Source organism: Ranitomeya variabilis, chromosome 3 (genome assembly GCF_051348905.1).
Source record: "Ranitomeya variabilis isolate aRanVar5 chromosome 3, aRanVar5.hap1, whole genome shotgun sequence".
Classification (NCBI taxonomy): Eukaryota; Metazoa; Chordata; class Amphibia; order Anura; family Dendrobatidae; genus Ranitomeya; species Ranitomeya variabilis.
In genome coordinates, this window is record NC_135234.1 from 126749323 (window position 1) to 126772901 (window position 23579).

The 23579-nt window shown below is 46.2% G+C and overlaps 1 protein-coding gene across 1 annotated transcript in view; it reads left to right on the forward strand.

The window, feature by feature from the left end:
* Window positions 1-23579, forward strand: part of LOC143815456 (organic solute transporter subunit alpha-like) — a 61726-nt gene that overhangs the window by 11091 nt on the left and 27056 nt on the right. Inside the window, exons 2-4 of the mRNA XM_077294662.1 lie at window positions 16927-17078; window positions 18654-18727; window positions 22604-22762. Coding sequence (XP_077150777.1) covers window positions 16927-17078; window positions 18654-18727; window positions 22604-22762 — 385 coding nt within the window. The remainder of the gene's footprint in view (window positions 1-16926; window positions 17079-18653; window positions 18728-22603; window positions 22763-23579) is intronic.

Sequence of the window (23579 nt, forward strand, 5' to 3'; positions counted from 1 at the left end):
CTGTAGCTGCTAAAATAAAGGGTTAAATGGCGGAAAAAATTGGCATGGGCTCCCGCGCAATTTTCTCCGCCAGAATGGTAAAGCCAGTGACTGAGGGCAGATATTAATAGCCTAGAGAGGGTCCATGGTTATTGGCCCCCCCGTGGCTAAAAACATCTGCCCCCAGCCACCCCAGAAAAGGCACATCTGGAAGATGCGCCTATTCTGGCACTTGGCCACTCTCTTCCCACTCCCTGTAGCGGTGGGATATGGGGTAATGAAGGGTTAATGCCACCTTGCTATTGTAAGGTGACATTAAGCCAGATTAATAATGGAGAGGCGTCAATTATGACACCTATCCATTATTAATCCAATTGTATGAAAGGGTTAAAAAACACACACACATGATTTAAAAGTATTTTAATGAAATAAACACAGCGGTTGTTTTAATAATTTATTGCTCTCTCAATCCATCAGCAACACCCTCGCTTGGAAAAATAATAAACGCACAAGATACATACCCTCAGCTGAACCGTCACGTCCCACGAGGTAATCCATCTGAAGGGGTTAAAATATTTTACAGGCAGGAGCCCTGCAAATGCAGCTGTGCTCCGTGCCTGTAATCCCCGGCGAATGAATGAAATGTAGGTCATTGACCTACATTTCCTTCAGTCGCGGTGATGCACCCCCTGGTGGATGTCCTCATATGACCTGGAGCGTGGGAAAAAGTTCACAGGCTGCAGTTCATGAGAACATCCAGCAGGGGCGCATCACCGCGACTCAATGTAAGTATAGATCACTCTGCTTTCCTTTCAGCACCCGGGGATTACAGGCACGAGGGAGTGGTTTATCGCAGCTCGTGCCTGTAATATTAGTTAACCCCTTCAGATGGATTACCTCGTTGGACGTGATAGGACATCAGAAGGTATGTATCTTGTGCGTTTATTAGGACGCACGGAGCCTGTGACTACTTTGCCCGCCCCTTATTGAGAGGTAACTACCATTGATATAACATCGGTATTTTTAATGGTCTTAGTGTGGGGGTGATATTTATGCCAATATACACTATACGGGTGTGTACTTGTGATTGGGATATCCTCTTGTGGATCAGATTCTATTATACATGTACCCTTTATTGGCTATGACATATATGGGTATATGTGTTTCAGGCTCCGGGCGCCCTTAATGTGTTTTTATGTTTATGCGGTGTCCTTGAACACCATGTGGGACCACACCTCATCTGTTCCTGTTATAATGTATTTTTTATTGGATCTGTAATGTTTACATGAATAAAGATTATATATTTATACATTGTTCTAAAACGGACGTAGCTGTCGTTTCTTCTGGGCCCTCGTGACCCATAATCCCTTCATGTTCTTTAGCGACCTGTTCGTATATTCATCTTTTGGTCCTTTATAGAATGTTTGTTGTGGTTTTTGTTACACTACTAACATTAGTAGTGTGGAATATGCAAAAAAAATGGGGATATGAGATGGTTTACTATATGTAAACCATGTCTCATATCCTGTCGGGTTTAGGCAGGAGAAATGAAAAGCCGGCAATTGAATTACCGGCTTTTCACTAACACCGCTGCGTATTTCTCGCAAGTCACACTGCTGGTCCGTGTGGAATCCGTATTTTTCTCGCCCCCATAGACTTTCATTGGCGATTTTTTTGCGCAATACGCTGACAAACGCAGCATGCTGCGATTTTGTACGGCCGTAGAAAGCCGTATATTACGGATCCGTAATATACGGCTGATAGGAGCAGCCCCATTGAGAATAATTGTGCCGTATGTAATGCGAGTTTTACGGACGTAGTTTCTGCGCTCTTACGTCCGTAAAACACGCATGTGTGACCCCGGCCTATGAGGTTATAACTCTGGAACGCTTTAATGGATCCTGCTGATTCTGAGATTGTTTTTTCGTGACATGTTGTACTTCATGATAGTGGTAAAATTTATTCGATATTACTTGCGATTATTTATGAAAAAAATGGAAATATGGTGAAAATTTTTAAAATTTTGCAATTTTCAAATTTTGTATTTTTATGCCCTTAAATCAGAGAGATATGTCACACAAAATAGTTAATAAATAACATTTCCAACATGTCTACTTTACATCAGCACAATTTTGGAAACAAAAATTTTTTTTGTTAGGGAGTTATAAGGGTTAAAATTTGACCAGCAATTTCTCATTTTTACAACACCATTTTTTTTTAGGGACCACATCACATTTGAAGTCATTTTGAGGGGTCTATATGATAGAAAATAACCAAGTGTGACACCATTCTAAAAACTGCACCCCTCAAGGTACTTAAAACCACATTCAAGAAGTTTATTAACCCTTTGCGTGCTTCACAGGAACTCAAACAATGTGGAAGGAAAAAATGAACATTTAACTTTTTTTGCAAACACTTTAATTCAGAACCATATTTTTTTATTTTCACAAGTGTAAAAACAGAAATTTAACCATACATTTTGTTGTGCAATTTCTCCTGAATACGCTGATTCCCCATATGTTTGGGTAAACCACTGTTTGGGCGCACCGCAGAGCTTGGAAGAGAAGGAGCGCCGTTTGACTTTTTCAATGCAGAATTGGCTGGAATTGAGATCGGATGCCATGTCACGTTTGGAGAGCCCCTGATGTGCCTAAACAGTGGAAACGCTCCACAAGTGACACCATTTTGGAAACTAGACCCCTTAAGGAACTTAACTAGATGTTTGGTGAGCACTTTGATCCCCCAAGTGCTTCACGGAAGTTTATAATGTAAAGCCGTGAAAATAAAAAATCACATTTTTTCTACAAAAATGATCTTTTTGCCCACAAATTCTTATTTTCACAAGGGTAACAGGAGAAATTAGACCACAAAAGTTGTTGTGCAATTTCTCCTGAGTACGTCGATACCCCATATGTGGGGGTAAACCACTGTTTGGGCTCACTGCAGAGCTTGGAAGAGAAGGAGCGCCGTTTTACTTTTTCAATGTAGAATTAGCTGGAATTGAGATCGGATGCCATGTCGCGTTTGGAGAGCCACTGATGTGCCTAAACAGTTTAAACCCCCCACAAATGACGCCATTTTGGAAACTAGACCCCTTAAGGAACTTATCTAGATGTGTGGTGAGCACTTTAAACCCCCAGGTGCTTCCCGGAAGTTTATAACGTAGAGCCGTGAAAATAAAAAAGTCGCATTTTTTCTACAAAAATGATCTTTTTGCCCACAAATTTTTATTTTCGCAAGGGTAACAGGAGAAATTAGACAACAAATGTTGTTGTGCAACCTCTCCTGAGTACGTCGATACCCCATATGTGGGGGTAAACCACTGTTTGGGCGCACTGCAGAGCTTGGAAGAGAATGAGTGCCGTTTTACTTTTTCAATGTAGAATTGGCTGGAATTGAGATCGGATGCCATGTCGCGTTTGGAGAGCCCCTGATGTGCCTAAACAGTGGAAACCCCCCACAAATGACACCATTTTGGAAACTAGACCCCTTAAGGAACTTATCTAGATGTGTGGTGAGCACTTTAAACCCCCAGGTGCTTCACGAAAGTTTATAACGTAGAGCCGTGAAAATAAAAAATCCTTTTTTTTCACTCAAAAATGATTTTTTAGCCTGCAATTTGTTATTTTATCAAGGGTAACAGGAGACATTGGACCACAAAATCTGTTGACCAGTTTGTCCTCAGTACGCTGATACCCCATATGTGGGGGGAGGGCACTGTTTGGGCACCCATCAGGGCTTGGAAGGGAAGGAGCGCCGCTTGGAATGCAGACTTTGATGGGATGGTCTGCAGGTGTCATGTTGCATTTGCAGAGATCCTGATGTACCTAAACAGTAGATACCCCCCACAAGTGACTCCATTTTGGAAACTAGACCCCCCAAAGAGCTTATCTAGATGTGTGGTGAGCACTAGGAACCCCCAACTGCTTCACAGAAGTTTATAATGTAGAGCCATGAAAATAAAAAAAATCATATTTTTTCCACAAAAATGATCTTCTCACCCCAAAATTTTTACTTTCACAAGGGTATCAGGAGAAATTGGACCCCAAAATTTATTGTGCAATTTATGCTGAGTAGGCTGATATCCCATATGTGGGGGATAAACCACTGTTTGGGCGCATGGCAGAGCTTGGAAGGGAAGCAGCGCCGTTTTGGAATGCAGACTTTGATAGAATGGTCTGCAGGCATTATGTAGTCGTGAAAACAAAAAAAAATATTTTTTTCACAAAAAAGATTTTTTTAGCCCCCCAATTTTTATTTTCACAAGGGTAACAAGAGAAATTGGACCCCAAAAGTTGTTGTCCAATTTGTCCTGAGTACACTGATACCCCATGTGTGGGGGGGACCACTGTTTGGGCGCATGGCTGAGCTCGGAAGGGAAGGAGTGCCGTTTTGGAATGCAGACTTTGATAGAATGGCCTGCAGGCATTATGTTGCGTTTGCAGAGCCCCCGATGTAAACAGTAGAAACCCCCCACAAGTGACCTCATTTTGGAAACTAGACCCCCAAGGAACTTATCTAGATCTGTTGTGAGAACTTTGAATGCCCAAGTGCTTCACAGAAGTTTATAATGCAGAGTCGTGAAAACAAAAAAAAATATTTTTTTCACAAAAAAGATTTTTTTAGCCCCCCAATTTTTATTTTCACAAAGGTAACAAGAGAAATTGGACCCCAAAAGTTGTTGTCCAATTTGTCCTGAGTACACTGATACCCCATGTGTGCGGGGGACCACTGTTTAGGTGCATGGCTGAGCTCGGAAGGGAAGGAGTGCCGTTTTGGAATGCAGACTTTGATAGAATGGTCTGCGGGCGTTATGTTGCATTTGCAGAGCCCCAGATATACCTAAACAGTAGAGACCCCCCAGAAGTGACCCCATTTTGGAAACTAGACCCCCCAAGGAACTTATCTAGATGTGTGGTGAGAACTTTGAATGCCCAAGTGCTTCACAGAAGTTTATAATGCAGAGTCGTGAAAATAAAAAATATTTTTTTTTTCCACAAAAAAAGATTTTTTAGCCCCCAAGTTTTTATTTTCACAAGGGTATCAGGAGAAATTGGACCCCAAAAGTTGTTTTCCAATTTATCCCGAGTACGCTGATGCCCCATATGTGGGGGTAAACCACTGTTTGGGTGCACGGCAGAGCTCAGAAGGTAGGGAGCACCATTTTACTTTTTGAGCACAAAATTGGCTGTGGCGTTTAGAGACCCCCTGATGTACCTAAACAGTGGAAACCCCCCAATTCTAACTCCAACCCTAACCCCAACACACCCCTAACCCTAATCCCAACCCGATCCATAATCCTAATCACAACCCTAACCCCCAAAACACCCCTAACCCTAATCCCAAAGCTAACCATAACCCTAATCAAAACCCTAAACCCAACACCCCCCTAATCCTAACCTCAACCCTAACCTCAAAACCTAACCCTAATCCCAATACACCCCTATCCTTAATCCCAACCCTAGCCTTAACCCTAATCCCAAACCTAACCCTAATCCCGAATGTAACCCTAATGCCAACCCTAATCCAAATCCTAATCCCAACTCTAACCCTAACTTTAGCCCCAACCCTAGCCCTAACCCTAACTTTAGCCCAAACCCTAACTTTAGCCCTAAACCTAGCCCCAACCCTAGCCCTAACCCTAGCTCTAACCCTAATCCTAGCTCTAACCCTAACCCAGACTATGTGCACATGTTGCGGATTTTGCTGCGGATCCGCAGCGTTTCCGCAGCTGTGGGTCCGCAGCAGTTTCCCATGAGTTTACAGTACAATGTAAACCTATGGGAAACATAAAACGCTGTGCCCATGCTGCGGAAAAAACCACACGGAAACGCAGCGGTTTACATTCCGCAGCATGTCAATTCTTTCTGCTGATTCCGCAGCGGTTTTACACCTGCTCCATAATAGAAAACCGCAGGTGTAAAACCGCAGTGGAATCCGCACAAAAACCGTGGTACATCCGCGATAAATCCGCAGGAAAAACGCAGCGTTTTGGTCCTGCGGATTTATCAAATCCGCTGCGGAAAAATCCGCAGAGAACCATTCTATGTGTGCACATATCCTAACTCTACCCCTAACCCTACCCCTAACCCTACCCCTAGCCCTAACCCTACCCCTACCCCTAACCCTAACCCTACCCCTATTTGGAAAATAGAAATTCATACTTTTTTTTATTTTATTACTTTTTTCTTACTAAGGGGGTGATAAAGGGGGGGGTTATTTACTATTTTTTTTATTTTGATCACTGTGATAGGATCTCACAGTGACCAAAATAAAAAAAAGAGGAAGAATTTTCTTCTGCCGGCCGGCAGATTATGGCGGGCGCACTGCGCATGCGCCCGCCATTTTCTTACCGAAGCAAGAAGTCGGCGGCCAGCAGAAGAAGCAGGAGGACCCAGGGACACCGGTAAGTATAACAGGGTCCCCGAATCCCACTGTTTCTCTGTCCTCTGATGTGCGATCACATCAGAGGACAGAGAAATTACATCGCTTTTTTTTTTTTTTTTTTTTTTGCGGTCGCCGGTAAACAGTTAATTACCGGCGATCGCAAAACAGGGGTCGGTAAAAACCGACCCCGATCATGTTCTTTGGGGTCTCGGCTACCCCCGGCAGCCGAGACCCCAAAGAACATCCGGGTGCCGGGCGGCGGGCACACTGCGCATGCGCCCGCCATTATTTCCCCGGAAAAAGATGGCGGCGCCCATTGGGAGCCATGAGGAGCTCCGGGGGAGGTAGGTGAGTATTGGGGGGCTATCTGGGGCTATCGGGGACCACATTTCTCTGTCCTCCGATGTGCGATCACATCGGAGGACAGAGAAATTAAATGACAAATCGCGTTTTTTGTTTTTTTTTGCGACCGCCGGTAAACGGTTAATTACCGGCGATTGCAACTCGGGGTCGGTAAAAAAAAACCCGAATCATGTTCTCTGGGGTCTCGGCTACCCCCGGCAACCGAGACCCCAGAGAAAATCCGACTCTGGGGGGCGCTATTCACTTTTTCCACAGCGCCGTTAATTAACGGCGCTGTGGTTTAAGTACCCTTAGCGGCCGCCGTTAAAAGGCGTATCGGCAGTCGTTAAGGGGTTAAGCATTAGCATAATTTATGCAAGAAATTCGAGGGGAGGGTTCTTGGAGCCCACCGGGAAAGTTCTGGCTTAAAATATTTTGGCAAAACCAAAAACAGAACTTAAACACCTCAACTTACCCTCAGCCGTACTACCAGCTCGAGGGCACCATAATTCCCGTTTCGGGAAAAATTAACCACCACCAGCTCCCAGGGTAAAAACCCCATCCAGAGCCTGTAACCAAAATGCCAGAACACCAAACCCATTTAACTGTCTGGAATTTCCTTCAAATTCATTCGCCGCTGAATCCGCATCAACTCCAAGAACCCCACCCCCCGCCACAAACTCACAGCCCTGAACACCTCAGGCTTGTGAGTGCCCCAACGCCACCACAGCTTTCTCAATTCCTTCCTGTATTGACAGGGCCCACAAATCAATGCCAATCTCATTCAGGTGCACCCTGTCTTCCCTCCAAAAATTACCAACACCCGCCTCCAAGTCAAAGTGCCGAACACTTATACCCCCATTTCTGGATATAAACTTTGCAACCGCCCTCTTCAACTTCACCCGAGCCCTATTGTTTCCTTTAACGGATCGCACCAACCTCCACTTCTTACGAGGGACAATGTCTGACCAGACCGTTAACACCCCCGGGAATGCCGTCCACAACCGGAGAAAATCAAAACGAATGTCCCTTATCAAATCTCTTACCGGTTTGTAGCCTAAGTCATTCCCACCCAAATGAACCACCACGATATCTGGTGCTCTATCCAAGCGGGCAGCACGTGAAAAATAAGAAATCGCCCTGCTCCAAACCATACCCCGAAAACCGAGCCACCGAATGACAACTTGCCCTCTACTAAAACCCAACTGCCTACCCTTCGGCCTGGCGTCCGCCCGAAGTGCCCCCCAATAGACAAACGAATGTCCAAAAATCCAGACAAGATATGGGTCCCGACCTGAAACATAACAATAACAGTAACTGTTAAGTAAGGCTCCGTAAACTACACAGCCACCGCCATTAGTGCCGAACATAAGACAAATAACGGCCTGAGCTCCAACGACCGATCCGCTTGATCACATCTGACCCCAGGCCAAGGCTATCAGCCTCCGATGCTGCCCTGATCCTGAACGAATGCGATCCGAACTCGGCCCGCGAAAAACCCAAAGCCCCTAAACTCTTGTGAAGAATCGCAATAAACTAAAAACGTGACAGGAAAACCCCATCTTGATGGCACAACAAAGGGCCCTCCCGACCAGCCCACAAACTCCAATAAGCCTTTAAACACTGTTCCAGGCACATCAATGACCCAGCAACTCTGCCCAGCACGACCCTTTTTCCCACACCAGCTTGATCTGTCTTGGAACGGCGGATCCAAAACACAATACCACCAGCCCAAAAATCAACATCTTGCACCAATAAACACCCGCTCTCAACCTGCTACGGGACACCAACTCCCCTATTCGTAAAGCCCCAAAAAAGGCCAAAGAAAAGGCCAAACGAAACAATACTGTTTCAAAATGAGAGCAGCGAATACCTTCCAATATGCCGCCTAAATGCTCAAGGACATTAAACGATATAGGCCGGCGCCCATCAACACTTCTCACACCCTTCCGAAAACCTTTCAATGCTTGCTGTACCAGAAAATTTTTTGTCACATCCACCGAGCCCTCTAGCTTGAAACCAAAAGCTAAGCCGGCCACAAATCTGTTCACCTTAGATATAGACCAGCCAGAGTCTGCCGCCCTACCAACCAAACACAAAACGGCTAACAACTTGTCGTCTTCCGACCCCGCCCCACCCCACTGTAACAATGAACTCTGCCAAATATTCCATGATGCTTCGTATGCCGCCCAAGTCTGACTCGTAACTGAGGCCCGAATCAACCGTCCCGCTCCTCCGTAGGAATCATCCACAAGCGTGAAGGGCATACCATTCCTGTTGCGTCTGCTTCTGGTGCCAGCTCCCAGAAACGTTCCCACTGTAAACGAGATAAGGCATCTGCTAACGAATTTTGGACGCCAGGTACATGGACCGCTGAAATCCATGCATTGATCTCCAGACATCTTAAGACAAGCTCTCTCACCAGCTTTATCACAGAAGGGGATGACACTGACAGCGTGTTGATCACCGACACCATGCTCATATTGTCGCAATGGAATCTAATTCTGCGATTCGCAAACGCGTCACCCCAAATGAACACAGCCACCACAATGGGAAACAACTCCAACAAAGCGAGATTTCTTGTGAAACTGCAGCGCCCCAGAGTCCTGGTCGTTGCAGTACTGTGGCTCCGCCACTATGGGGAGCCATGGTGCGTCCGATGGCACTGAAGGAGTTCATCTGATCAGGTATCACAGACACCAATAGATTTCACAGCTGGGCCTCCGGGGGGAGCTAAGGGTTCTATTCATTAGGCCACTCCCCACCATAGTGGGTAAACTGGGGGTCAGGCAGGAAGTTAGAGCAGAAAGCTGACTGGATTGGACGAAGCAACACCTAGTGGCAGAGGGTGTTGTGGAGGAAGAGACAGTAGGGTCTCTGTCAGGGGTGGGATCCTGACAGAGGCTTGGCATTGAAAAGAACGTAACGGGTCCGCGCCAGCTCCGGGAAGCGGCGGGACCCAAGAAAGGACTAGAAGCGAGATAGATTGTGCTGAGTGAGAAACGAGATCAAGCAATAGGAGAATACCAGTAGGGGTCGTGCTGTAAGACCGGAGCAACATCCTACTGAGGCGCACTACCGGCGGCCGGAACGCCGAGGGAGTATTTCATTAGACAGCTTCAAGCAATACTCTAAACAGCGGCAGGACAGTCAGTCTCAGGCGGGCTGTCTCACCTAAATCACCTATGAAGTCTTGGGAGGCAATTGCGGGAGAGGGGCGTCTCTAGGGTCCCAGAAGAACTCCAGGCCTACCCGACAAACGGGTGCCGTTCTAACTGTAACATCAGGAAGGGACGGAAGATTAGCAGAAGATCAGTTAATCGAGTTGTGAGGGAACACGAGAAACAGACACAACGGTTGTGGGGTACTTTCCGTAAGCATAGCAGGGAAGGACTACAACACATAGCGCTAAGAAGGAAGGCACCGATTTCCACCTGTGAAGTGAACTCTGGAGGTGCCATTGGACCGGCCGGACTTGCGCAGCCTGGTGAACCGTATTCTGGACTGAGGACTCAGAGATCTCCAGTAAAGAGGTAAAGAGACTGCAACCTGGTGTCCTCGTTATTTACCGCGACCTGCACCCCACAACTGCACCACCAACATCCACACCCACCCATTCACTGTGCGCCCCACGGCAGGGTCACGGGCCGGGGCCTAGCCGCCGTGACAACCCAAGAAGCAGAGACTCAGAGGCCCGGTACCGGGTACCCCTCGGCCCTGCGGCAGTGGGGGCGCTACAACTTGGCGTCACGAACAGGATCTACTTAAGCCTGAAGAATCGGGTCATGTGTGCCTTGGAACTGTAATTTGTTGTGCTTGGACTGTACTTTATTGCAAAGACTGTGTTGCGCCATTTACCGCCAAAATCCGCCGCCATTGCAGCGCTGAAGAGAGAAGGGGCGTGAAGTAGGCGTAGATAAGCTGGAGAGCGCGAACAGCGATGACCGCCCAGTCTAAGTATTTCTGTGTCCTGAGGACGTGCCCGTCAACAGCCGAGGTCCGCCTCCTGATCCTGGTTGGAGGGTGGAGACCATGGGGACGGGGCCGCCCACTAAAGAGACCGCGGGAAGAAGACATTGGAGGAAAGGCCAAGATGGCGACACCAGGAGCACCACGCGGGGCTGACCCGGTCCGGCCTGAGGCTGCGCAACCTGACATAGCCCCAGAAACGCCAACGCTGCGGGGTCTGACCCTCACAGGGTCACCGATGGGCCGATCCCCTCTGCCGCTGTCTGAGGAATGTGTGGCTGCAGCCGAGGCCCGACAGCTAGCCCGCAGGCTGGAGGCTGATGCCCGCGTGCTTACTCGGCTAGGCCAGCCCACGGAGATCCGTTTGTCCCCAGTGTCCCCTGCTCCTTCCCACCTGGCCGCGGCTGAAGGTACGCTACAGACGCCGGGCCTGAAGATCATGCCGGACGCCGAACATCTACGGCGTCTGATGGCAGCGTGGCGGAGCCGGCCCCAGCCTGCAGAGCAGATTGATTTAATTAGCGCTCCGGAGATCCCGCCATCACACTGGGGTGTAGTGGTGGCCTTTAACCCTCAGTGTGGAAGAGGAGTGATCCAGGAGATCGGGGAGCCGCTACAAGTCTGCGTAGACCGGGAGGAGGTGGAGCCCTGCAGCGGGAGATTCACTCGTGATCTGGAGCCAGGTGATGCTGTAACCTACACGAGGTGGAGGAGGGACGCTGGCGAGACGGGCTGGGTCGCCCGAGGCGTCCAGCGATGCATCGCCCTCCAGGCTGCTGCCGAAACATCGGAAGAAGGTGATCCCAGGGGGAAAGCAGCAGAGCCCGGCCCCGCGGAACCTCGAGAAGCCCGGCCTCGCTGTGCCCCGGAGGAACGTGTGCGCCTGCCAACGAGAAGGGCCTCCCGGCGAGGGATTTTATCGCTGCTGGGACCGGAACCGCTTCCTGGCTCACCAGTGCGATCCGTTGGCCTGGTGAGGCCAGATCGGAGACCACCACAGTAAGATTCTACTGTACTTTCTTACTTGTAAAATAGTTACTGTTTTATTGCCTTTTATGATTGCTAAAACCCGTCCAGGGTAAATTCATAAGGGGATCCTTCTATGGACCTGGGATCCCTTTTGTTTTTGGTTATTTTCTATTTTTCTACGTTACTTCAAAAACTGTGAAATCATGAACAGTGCATGATCCGAACTTTTTGTAAATAGTTTGCACCTTATTAAAGGCGCTCCCTACTGGTTTTATTTAAAGACTCTTTGCGAAGATACCGCACTGGAACCTTTGCTGAGCATGGACTGGTAGTCTGAGAAGACGAACTACCTCAGAAAGACTTGATCCCCTCTTAAAGGGGATGTTCATTTGCCGCATTTTGATAGTAATATTGCTTAAGACAAGTAGCAATAACGTTGATGAAGAGAAAAGTGATGATAATGTTTGTACAAGAAAGTTATATGTGTTTAATTAGTTAAATGTGAAGAAATACTGATGATGTGCTCTGAGAATTAAAAGGTGAAAGATAGAAGAAGGATGCAGTGGGCCCGTAGAGATAGATGTGGTGTCCAGCATGCAAGAAAGGAAGAAAGATAATGAGAAGGCTTAATGTTCGATAGAAAATGTTTAGATAATGTTGATAGATAGTTAGGATAGAAGGTAAACCCTGAGTCCTCATAGGAGTCATGTAGAGATGACTTAGTGCTCTTAAACTGAAAGTAATGTTATGTTCTATACTGTGTATAGTAGTTGAAAAGGCAGTAGGCCCTGGCTGAACGGGGCGGTCCTGTAACAGAAAGGAGAGGCAGTAGGTCTGGTGCCGATAGGACAGGCGGTCCTGCAGATTTAAAGAAGGCGAATGGGAAAGTTAAAATACCTTATAATGTGATTATAGGAAGGTCTTTAGTGGATTTAGAGTGTGAGTCCTTAAAGGCAATGTTAAATTATTGTTCAACAATTTTGTACTTAGTAGAATACCCGGTTGGGTAACAGGAGTTATTTACAGCCTGTAATTTATAATGTTAACCATGTTTGTAACGTTCAAGTGTCCTCACCTCCCATAAAGGGAAGCTCTGTTCAAGTATACTTATTATTATTTGCACTCAACAAAAATTGTATGTCTTTTTGCTAACCTGTATTGTTGTTTTCTTCCCAGTCCCGGAGTACTGTGTTTAACCAGGGGGGAGTGCAGCGCCCCAGAGTCCTGGTCGTTGCAGTACTGTGGCTCCGCCACTATGGGGAGCCATGGTGCGTCCGATGGCACTGAAGGAGTTCATCTGATCAGGTATCACAGACACCAATAGATTTCACAGCTGGGCCTCCGGGGGGAGCTAAGGGTTCTATTCATTAGGCCACTCCCCACCATAGTGGGTAAACTGGGGGTCAGGCAGGAAGTTAGAGCAGAAAGCTGACTGGATTGGACGAAGCAACACCTAGTGGCAGAGGGTGTTGTGGAGGAAGAGACAGTAGGGTCTCTGTCAGGGGTGGGATCCTGACAGAGGCTTGGCATTGAAAAGAACGTAACGGGTCCGCGCCAGCTCCGGGAAGCGGCGGGACCCAAGAAAGGACTAGAAGCGAGATAGATTGTGCTGAGTGAGAAACGAGATCAAGCAATAGGAGAATACCAGTAGGGGTCGTGCTGTAAGACCGGAGCAACAACCTACTGAGGCGCACTACCGGCGGCCGGAACGCCGAGGGAGTATTTCATTAGACAGCTTCAAGCAATACTCTAAACAGCGGCAGGACAGTCAGTCTCAGGCGGGCTGTCTCACCTAAATCACCTATGAAGTCTTGGGAGGCAATTGCGGGAGAGGGGCGTCTCTAGGGTCCCGGAAGAACTCCAGGCCTACCCGACAAACGGGTGCCGTTCTAACTGTAACATCAGGAAGGGACGGAAGATTAGCAGAAGATCAGTTAATTGAGTTGTGAGGGAACACGAGAAACAGACACAACGGTTGTGGGGTACTTTCCGTAAGCATAGCAGGGAAGGACTACAACACATAGCGCTAAGAAGGAAGGCACCGATTTCCACCTGTGAAGTGAACTCTGGAGGTGCCATTGGACCGGCCGGACTTGCGCAGCCTGGTGAACCGTATTCTGGACTGAGGACTCAGAGATCTCCAGTAAAGAGGTAAAGAGACTGCAACCTGGTGTCCTCGTTATTTACCGCGACCTGCACCCCACAACTGCACCACCAACATCCACATCCACCCATTCACTGTGCGCCCCACGGCAGGGTCACGGGCCGGGGCCTAGCCGCCGTGACAACCCCAGAAGCAGAGACTCAGAGGCCCGGTACCGGGTACCCCTCGGCCCTGCGGCAGTGGGGGCGCTACAAAACCGCTCTTATGCCAACTGTCCGGCCACGTGCCAACACTCCACTGTCCTGCACAATAGGCTCTGTAACCAACGCTGCCTGCTGCGTCCGTGTAAATCTCGCAATCAAAATTATTGACCAACTGCTGCTGTATCAAAGAGCGACCGTTATAGTGCACCAAAAAACTCTACCATACCATCAAATCGTCCTTATGCTCTTGACCAAGTCTAATAAAATGATGCAGGGCCTGCACCCCCGCCATCACCCTGGACAACCTACGGCAAAAAATTTGTCCCATGGGCATAATCCTACACGCAAAATTCAACCGACCGAGCAAAGACTGCAACTCTTTCAAAGTCACCTTCTTGAGCCTGACAACGTGACCAACCTCCTGTTTCAGGGACAACAATTTATCCTCTGGCAACCGGCATTCCATTTTTTCCGAGTCTATCAGAATACCCAGAAAACTTAAAACAGTACAAGGGCCTTTGGTTTTTTCCTTAGCAAGGGGACACCAAAAAGCTCCGCCAGCCACTCCATGGCGGCCAAAATATTTCTGCACACATTCAAATCGGGAGGACCTATAAACAAAAAATTGTCCAAGTAATGAATGATGGATGGAACACCAGCCACCTCTCTGACAACCCATTCTAGAAAGGTACTAAACGTCTCGAACAAGGAACATGAAATGGCATAACCCATTGGTAGACATCTGTCTAAATAATAACCATCATTCCAAAAACATCCCAACAACGGAATACTGTCCGGGTGAATTGGAAGCAATCTAAAGGCCGACTCCACATCCGTCTTTGCCAACAAAGCTCTCGTACCATAACAGCGCACCCAGTGCACCGCCATGTTGAATGACGTATAAACCACCGAACACAACTCGTGCGAAATGCCATCGTTAACAGACAACCCCTTCGGGTACGACAAATGTTGAATTAAACAAAATTTATTCGACCCCCAACGGGGAGACGATCCCGCACTGCCACCCACGCTGCCGGCGTCTGCCGCCGTGGGCGTGCTCCTGCTTGCCCTCGATGCAGCTGTACCGCTTCTGAGATCCAGTCTCCTTCCAGCTGTGCTCCGGGTCCTCGATGCAGCCTGAAGCGGTGCTGCAGGCCTCACTTCCAGTGCAGCTCTTCCTTCCTGCACACCGCTTCTGGGACCTGCGCCAGCCAGCCGGCGAGGAGGATTCCTGCCGGAGGGGGCACAGCGGGGGGACGCCACACCTCTGCACCCTGCCTCCACAGGGTCCCCGGAGGGGCTCCTAGGCCTGCTCCTGCCGCGCGTGCTCACCTCAGGTGAGAGTCTCTGCGGGGGCCTCGTGCACCTGCCGCACCTGCTGCTGGCCTCCTGCGCTCCTGTGGATCCGAGCAGCGCCGCAAGCTGCTCCTCCAGCCATCCTCCCCTTCTGGACCTGGCGACGTCCCTCAGGCGCCCCACCAATGTGTCCACCGACTCCATCCAGCGATCAGGTAATCCAGACAGCTAAGGGGGGGGGGGGGGCTGCTCTCTCTGCACACAGGCTTTCCTGATGAAAAAGTGTCACCTTTCCCGCGCTTTTTCCCCTATATAGCCCACTAAAACCCCTCCCTAAGCTCTCCTATCACCCAATCATCTAACCCTGGCACAATTTTGAATAAAGCCTATGTCCAAGCACAGTCATGGGGGGCCTACATCGAGCTTTGCTTATTCCTGCCCCCTCCTGGAAGTGGAAAGGGCTCGGATATGTGGTTTGAAGGAGAGACATAGCAAATAGCATTCTACGAGAATATCGGAAGTCTGAAGGTGGCATTAAAGGAATTGTTAACTTTAATGTTTTTGAATCTACATACAGTACATGAGGTATTAAAAATAAGAGAGTTAACCTTACTTACCCCCTGCTGCTCTAGCACTGCATTTCTCCAAACACTGGGGACAATGGTAGAGATGCAGTGTTGGTGGGGTGGGGGGGGGGGACAGACCCCCCAATCCCAGGACAGGAGGAGTGTTAGGTAACCCCTTCCATTCCATCCATTAAATGTTAAGGTATGTTCACATGTATGTGTTTTTGGTGCATTTTTTTCAGCTTTCTTATGAAAATTTTAGCTATGTTTTATGGTACCAGCTATGTCTATGAGATGTCAGAAATCTCATACACACAGTTTTTTGTTTTTGTCCTCAGCAGTTTGTGCAAAACCCTGGGTTTTGCAGAATGGAGCCTGTCACTTCTGTCAGCATTTTTTCAGCATTTTTTTTAGCATTTTTCACCCATTGAAAGTATTGGATGGTGAAAAAAAAGCTGAAAAATGCAGGTATCAGGTTTTGCTACGATTTTTATGCCAAAACCAGATGAAGTAGAATCAGATTTTTTTTTGGGAAGCACTTACCGTAACTTTATCAGCATGCACAAGAGACAAATGTAGCATGACAAAAACGCAGCAAAAAAACGCAACAAAAAACAAGGAAAATCTGCTTTTTTGTAGCAAGCTTCTTACTGCCAAGAGAGCAGGTTTTTCTGCAGAAAAAAAAACGCAACCTGTGAACCTAGCTTTAAGGTTAAAATGACTGTCCATATGCTGACTAGAAGAGGTCACCAATATGACCTGGGGTTTCTTATAATCACAAGGTCTCCCGTAGTTTTCAAAGCCGCTGCCTCTGTGCTACACTCCCATTTGGATACTGTTCATTCTCATTATAGGCATTTGATAGCATTTACTTGAAGTTCCATAAAACGTACCAGTCAGGTATGAATATGCCTATAACTTTATGCAGTCTACAAAATGTTACAGTAATTCACAAGGTACTAAAATGGTTACAGTGTGAATGACCTCTCCCCAGCTCGTAAGGGTAAGTACGCAATCATATTCTAGCTAGTAAAAAGACTGTGCAGTTTGGATAGAAGTTGTATCATTTTACCTTTGTGCCGACAATCAGTTTTATTATTTGTTTCTGCAGAGATGGATGTGACGGGAATGCTGCTGTTTGCTATGTTAACATTTATGACACTAGTCACTTTGCTGGTATTCTTAGAAGAAGCACATTACATGTACAGGAAAATGTCCGGCTCCAAAAAGGCGATAATTATCTGGATAAATTCTGCTGCACCGGTACGTATGTACAATCAGTACAATATCATCCAGAGGTAAAAAGGGAAATTAGAATAAACTTCAGAAAAAAGGGATCTTTACTCCAACTAAAGTAATATGTCGTATTAACATGGTGTGTGATCTGCAGGCATGGTACAGCGCAGGAGCTGAGCAGAGGGAAAACATTCATTATTTATTTAAAACCACACACTTTCTCTGCTTAGGAGTCCAGTGGGCGGTCCTATTGAGTGTGATATGAAGTGTACTGCCGGCACTTCTGTGATTATCACAGCTGTGATGGAAAACCTACCTGTGTGTTAGCTGAACACCAGACAATTGTAGGAATACGGGTGCACACCAAAAAGATAAATCCAATATAGTCCAACAAAAAAAGAAAAAAGGTGGCACTCATCATCCGGTTAAGACAGTCCTTTATTTAATCCATAAAACGGGTAGAGCGGGAGAGGAGGGGAAATCTTCTGTGGACGACGGCCGTTTCGCGCTGACTGCGCTTCAACGAGTCCTATTGAGTGATTGACAACCTTCCCTATATGTTGTGTATAAATAGCTGTCAATCATTAGGACCACCCACTGGAGCTGTAAATCATTAGGACCGCCCACTGGACTCCTAAGTGTAAGTTATACCATATGTTCCAAACAGAATTACGGTATATTTATCAACCTGCTCATTTCCTCCTGTCCTATGACATGCTGCCTATAAGAAGGTGATATGGGCTCCATCAGAATGTGAAATATGGTACTTGTGCAATATTGAGCTTTTCTGTTTTAGGGGAGAGTCACATGGCCATATAACTCGGACGAGGATCGCAACACAATGCTCGGACTGGTGGTCGGCTCTCCCGATAGGAGCGTGACAGCACAGAAATATATGCTAAATAAAATAATTGGATATGCTAGCTCACTGCTGACATATAGGCGCCCAGAAGAGAAAATACAGTATCTGTCAATCCCGAAAAAAAGATATGGTGATTTATTTCCCAATCGAAGAAATGTATCAACGCTTTGGCCCGTTGGGGCCTTTATCAAGGTTTATCTACACTAAAGCTGTCAGGGAGGACACTGTCGCTGCGGAGCTTGTCGCGCTGGGGTAACTCCATGCTGTCACGCTCCTGCTGGGACAGCCGACGGCCAGTCCGAGCCGAGTTATACATCTGTGTGTTTCCCCCCTTAAAATGAGTGAATATATTATAAAATGTATGTAGATGTAATAGCATGACTCTGCTGTCCTGTGAAATCACTAGTGATCAGGTGGGGAGCGCAGGGCCCCAGTGACATCAAAGCCAAGTCTAATCCCCCATAACCATACTATATTATCTGTGAGCTAGGCAACAATATAAACAATGTATAAGAGGCAGAATGCAGGAAGGTGCTAGGTTGACAAGAGAAATGGCGACACTCGGGCATCAATTCATCAATTTAGATAAAATATGTTACCGCATTGTAATTTATTAAGACGCTCAGGAGCACTGACAGGTTATTGTGATCCACAAGACAGCATATTAATTAAATCAGTATTAACTACCCTTAACAAACATAAATACAGGAATATTTTAGTAATATTCTCCTCTCTTATAGGTCATTGCGATAACATGCTGTATTGGAATGTGGATTCCTAGGAGTACAATGTTTACAGATTTTACTGCTTCGGTGTAAGTGTTAGAAGTATTATTACGTATAATAATAATTAACCCTTAGTGACGCCCACCATACATGTATGGTATCTATGTGCTGGCATTGCATGGTGCGGGCTCAGGAACTGAGAGTGCTCAAGGCAGTGAGGGCTCTAACTGTGCTATATCCAGCAGCTGAAATTGGATGCTATTGGAGGTAGCTAGCTCCAATCATATCCGTTTAACCTGTTAAATGCCACTGTCAAGTGTGACAATAGCATTTAACAGGTTTCAAAATGGCGTCTATCACTTTTGAGATTTCGTGGTGCCAATGAGCTGCCATGGCAGTATGTTATGTGAGATCTCCTATAAATCCCAGTCTGACGCTAGGCTTAATGATTGTCATTTTTTCTCATCGATACACTGCGAAAGTACAGTGGGAACAGAAATTATTCAGACCTAGAGATGAGCGAGTATACTCGTTGCTCGGGTTTTCCCGAGCACGCTCGGGTGATCTCCTAGTATTTGTTAATTCTCAGAGATTTAGTTTTCATCGCCGCAGCTGCATGATTTACGGCTGCTAGACAGGCTGAGTACATGTGGGGATTGCCTGTTTGTTATGGAATTCCCACATGTATTCAGGCTGTCCAGCAGCCGTAAATCATGCAACTGAGGCAACGAAAACGAAATCTCTGAGCACTAACAAATACTCGGAGATCACCTGAGTGCTCTGGAAAACCCGAGCAACGAGTATACTCACTCATCACTATTCAGACCCCTTTAAATTTTTCACTCTTTGTTTCATTGCAGCCATTTGGTAAATTCAAAAAAGTCTTGACTGAAAAACAACAGAAATGTAGAAATTTTTGCAAATTTATTAAAAAAAGAAACACCGAAATATCACATGGTCATAAGTATTCAGAACCTTTGCTCAGACATTCATATTTAAGTCAAATGCAGTCCATTTCTTTGTGATCCTCCTTGAGATGGTTCTACTCCTTCATTGGAGTCCAGCTGAGTTTAATTAAACTGTTAGGACTTGATTTGGAAGGGCACACACCTGTCTACATAAGACCTCACAGCTCACAGTGCATGTCAGACCAAATGAGAATCATGACGTCAAAGGAACTGGCCAAGGAGCTCAGAGACAAAATTGTGGCAAGGCACAGATCTGGCCAAGGTTACGACAGAATTTCTGCAGTACTCAAGGTTCTTAAGAGCACAGTGGTCTCCATAATCCTTAAATGGAAGAAGTTTGGGACCACCAGAAGTCTTTCTAGACCTGGCCATCCAGCCAAACTGAGCAATTCTAGGAGAAGAGCCTTGGTGAGAGAGGTAAAGAAGAACCCAAAGATCACTGTGGCTGAGCTCCAGAGATGCAGTAGGAAGATGGGAGAAGGTTCCACAAAGTCAACTATCACTGCAGTCCTCCCCCAGGCAGGCCTTTATGGTCTCTCCTCAGTGCAAGACATTTGAAAGCCCACATAGACTTTGCTAAAAAACACATGAAGGACTCTCAGACTATAAGAAATAAGATTCCGTGGTCTGATGAGATAAGCATAGACTTTTTTGGTGATAATTCTAAGTGGTATGTGGGGAGAAAACCAGGAACTGCTCATCCATCACTTGCTCATCACCTTCCCCATACAATCCCAACAGTGAAACATGGTGGTGGCAGCATCATGCTATGGGGATGTTTTTCAGCTGCAGGGACAGGACAACTGGTTGTCATTGAAGGAAATATTAATGCAGCCAAGTACAGCGATATGCTGGATGAAAACCTCTTCCAGAGTGCTCTGGACCTCCGACTTGGCTGAAGGTTCACCTTCCAACAAGACAATGACCATAAGCACACAGCTAAAATAACAAAGGAGTGGCTTCAGAACACCTCTGTGACCATTCTTGACTGGCCCAGCCAGAGCCCTGACCTTAACCCAATTGAGCATCACTGGAGAGACCAGCATGAACACCAACGTTCACCATCCAACTGACGGAACTGGAGAGGATCTGCAAGGAAAAAGGCAGAGGATCCCCAAATCCAGGTGTGAAAAACTTGTTGCATCATTCCCAAGAAGACTCATGGCTGTACTAGCTCAAAAGGGTGCTTCTACTAAACACTGAACAAAGGGTCTGAATACTTATGCCCATGTGATATTTCAGTTTTTCTTTAATAATTTTGCAAACATTTCTACATTTCTGTTTTTTTCAGTCAAGATGGGGTGCAGAGTGTGCATTAACGAGAAAAAAAATGAACTTTTTTGAATTTACCAAATGGCTGCAATGAAACAAAGAGTGAAAAATTTAATGGGGTCTGAATACTTTCCGTTCCCACTGTATATGCTACCAAGCAGTCACAGATTCAAATCCCCTAAGCAGACCAATTCAAAAAGGAAAAAAAAAAATCATTAAAAAGTATATATAAAAAAACAAAAACAAAATATAAGCTTAAATCATTGCCTTTTCCCCAAAGATGAACAGCAAAATATAAAAAGTAATAAGGAACATAACATTTAGTGTTGCTGCTTGTGTAAGTGCTTGAACGAATAAGTTAAGTAAATATTTATTCTTTACAGTGGACCCCAAATGGGAAAAAAAAAAAAAAATCCAGAATTAGTGATTTTTGTTGCCTCAATTCACCAATAAATGCAAAAAATACCCCAAAATGGACTCAATATAAATAACAGCTCCACAAGCAAAAAACAAAACCTCACTTGCCCCCAGGTGTACTGACAGAAGAATACAAAACTGCAGGTCTCAGAAAATGGTGACACAAACCAACTTTTTTTACCATTTAAAATACAGAAAAAAAAAAGAATAAGTTTTCTATCGCCGTAATCCTCTTGACCTAACCTCGTGTTGTTTGGTTATTTTTACTGCACAACAAATGTCTTAAAAACAAAAAACACACAAAACAAATTGGGGATTGTTTTACAAAACTTTATGTTAATCCTCTTTATCTGTTCTGTTTTTCTGCAACAGACAAATGGAAAAAATATAGACTTGTGAACACGGTCCAGTTGTGTTGTCACAAGTAATCCCTTTTAGGGCTTCTTTCCACTTGCGAGATAAACGTCCGTGTCTCGCATGTGAAAACCAAGCTTCTGGCGCCGGCACTCCGGAGCGGAGAGTGCGGCTGCATAGCAACACATGCAGCCGCACGCTCCGCTCCCAAGTGCCGGCGCCAGAGCTTGGTTTTCACATGCGAGACACGGACGTTTATCTCTCAAGTGGAAAGGAGCCCTAAGGCTAAGTTCGCTTGTCCTCTACTGATCTGTTAGAATGGATCCAGCAGCAATCCATTTTGCAAAAAACGCATTACCGTCCGTTTCCTTCCATTTGTAACGGATCCAGTAAGCAAACAACGGTTCCTTTACAAATGAAAGAAAAACGGATGGCAAATTAACGGATTCGTTTTCCAAAGACTTCAATGTTAAAAAAACCAGATCCGTTAGAATCTTTTTTTATAAAAACGGACTAAAAGGCTGTGTCTGCAGAACTTTTTTGCCAACAGATTACTGCTGGATCCATTCTAATGGATCCTTACTGGACACGTGAACATAGCCTTGAAGTGCAATTGCCCTTGATCCCACTTCTGCAAACAGCAAATTTCTGTGCTGGGACCCATAAAACAGGTTCTCTTTCATGCCCATACATCCTAAAAGGATGGTGCTTTGATGTTAAAAACTGTTTGTAGTAAATATTATCAAAAATCTGTATGGCCGTATTTAGTACTTCCACAGTACCAGTCTGTCACCTTTTCGCTTTGGCACAGCCAAGTTATATCACCCAACGTCCCTGCATAGCTGAGATTTACCATGCAGCCACCATTTCTATATATGATGTTGGACATTCTCTTGCTTAGAATAACAATGGCCCATTGAGACACCATAATCTGAGTTTTCTCCTCTCTGTTAGGTTTCTGTCTGTCCTCATACACAAATTTCAGCTGATGCTGGTGAGTGAAAGTGGCGGTAGCGGAGCGTTCCTCACAAAGTATGCCGACACAAAGCTTGAGCTTTCCACTGGACCGCTGTGCTGCTGCTGTGTGTGCTTTCCAAGAAAAAATATTCACAGGTTGGTGTACAAGGTGTTAATTCCTACCCTTCCATGGCTCTGTTATCACAGAAGATAATCTGCTTGGCTGGCTATACACACATAGATTCTGATATGTTATCTGATTATTATTTATGATACATATGATATATACATGGATTTTACGTGACAGTTTTTCAAGTAGGCAATGATTTTTTTACAGCAATGATAGGAATCAGTAGGCCACTCTTCCTTCAGCTGGAGAACTAAAACACATCAGAAAAATGTTGGCCTAACCCAATGGAAAGGCATCTCAACAATAGCCCCGATGGCAAGGCATCTCAACATTAGCACTGATTGCAAGGCATCTCAACATTAGCCCTGATTGCAAGGCATCTCAACATTAGCCCTGATTGCAAGGCATCTCAACATTAGCCCCAATGGCAAGGCATCTCAACATTAGCCCCAATGGCAAGGCATCTCAACATTAGCCCCGAAAGGCAAAGGCATCTCAACATTAGCCCCGATGGCAAGGCATCTCAACATTAGCCCCTGTGAGATCTTTTGTTACACCTGGAGTGGACCCGCAGATCCACGACAACGAACCTCCAAAGGGTGAGCTGACCAGGTAGACCACCCCCTATACAGGGAGCGTTAGGGGCAGACCCAAGGGAGAGTATTGCTGCAGAAGCTGGAAACCGGAGACAGGTAGTAGGAGGTACAAAATAGAGAAGCTGGGCGTAGGACGGACAGAGTGGCGTAAAATGAAGTACAGTTTGGTAAGAGCTGAGTACAGGTGAGACTAAAGGAGCACTGGGAAGGGGAAGACACAAAGGAAGCAGGACAGGACAGAGACACC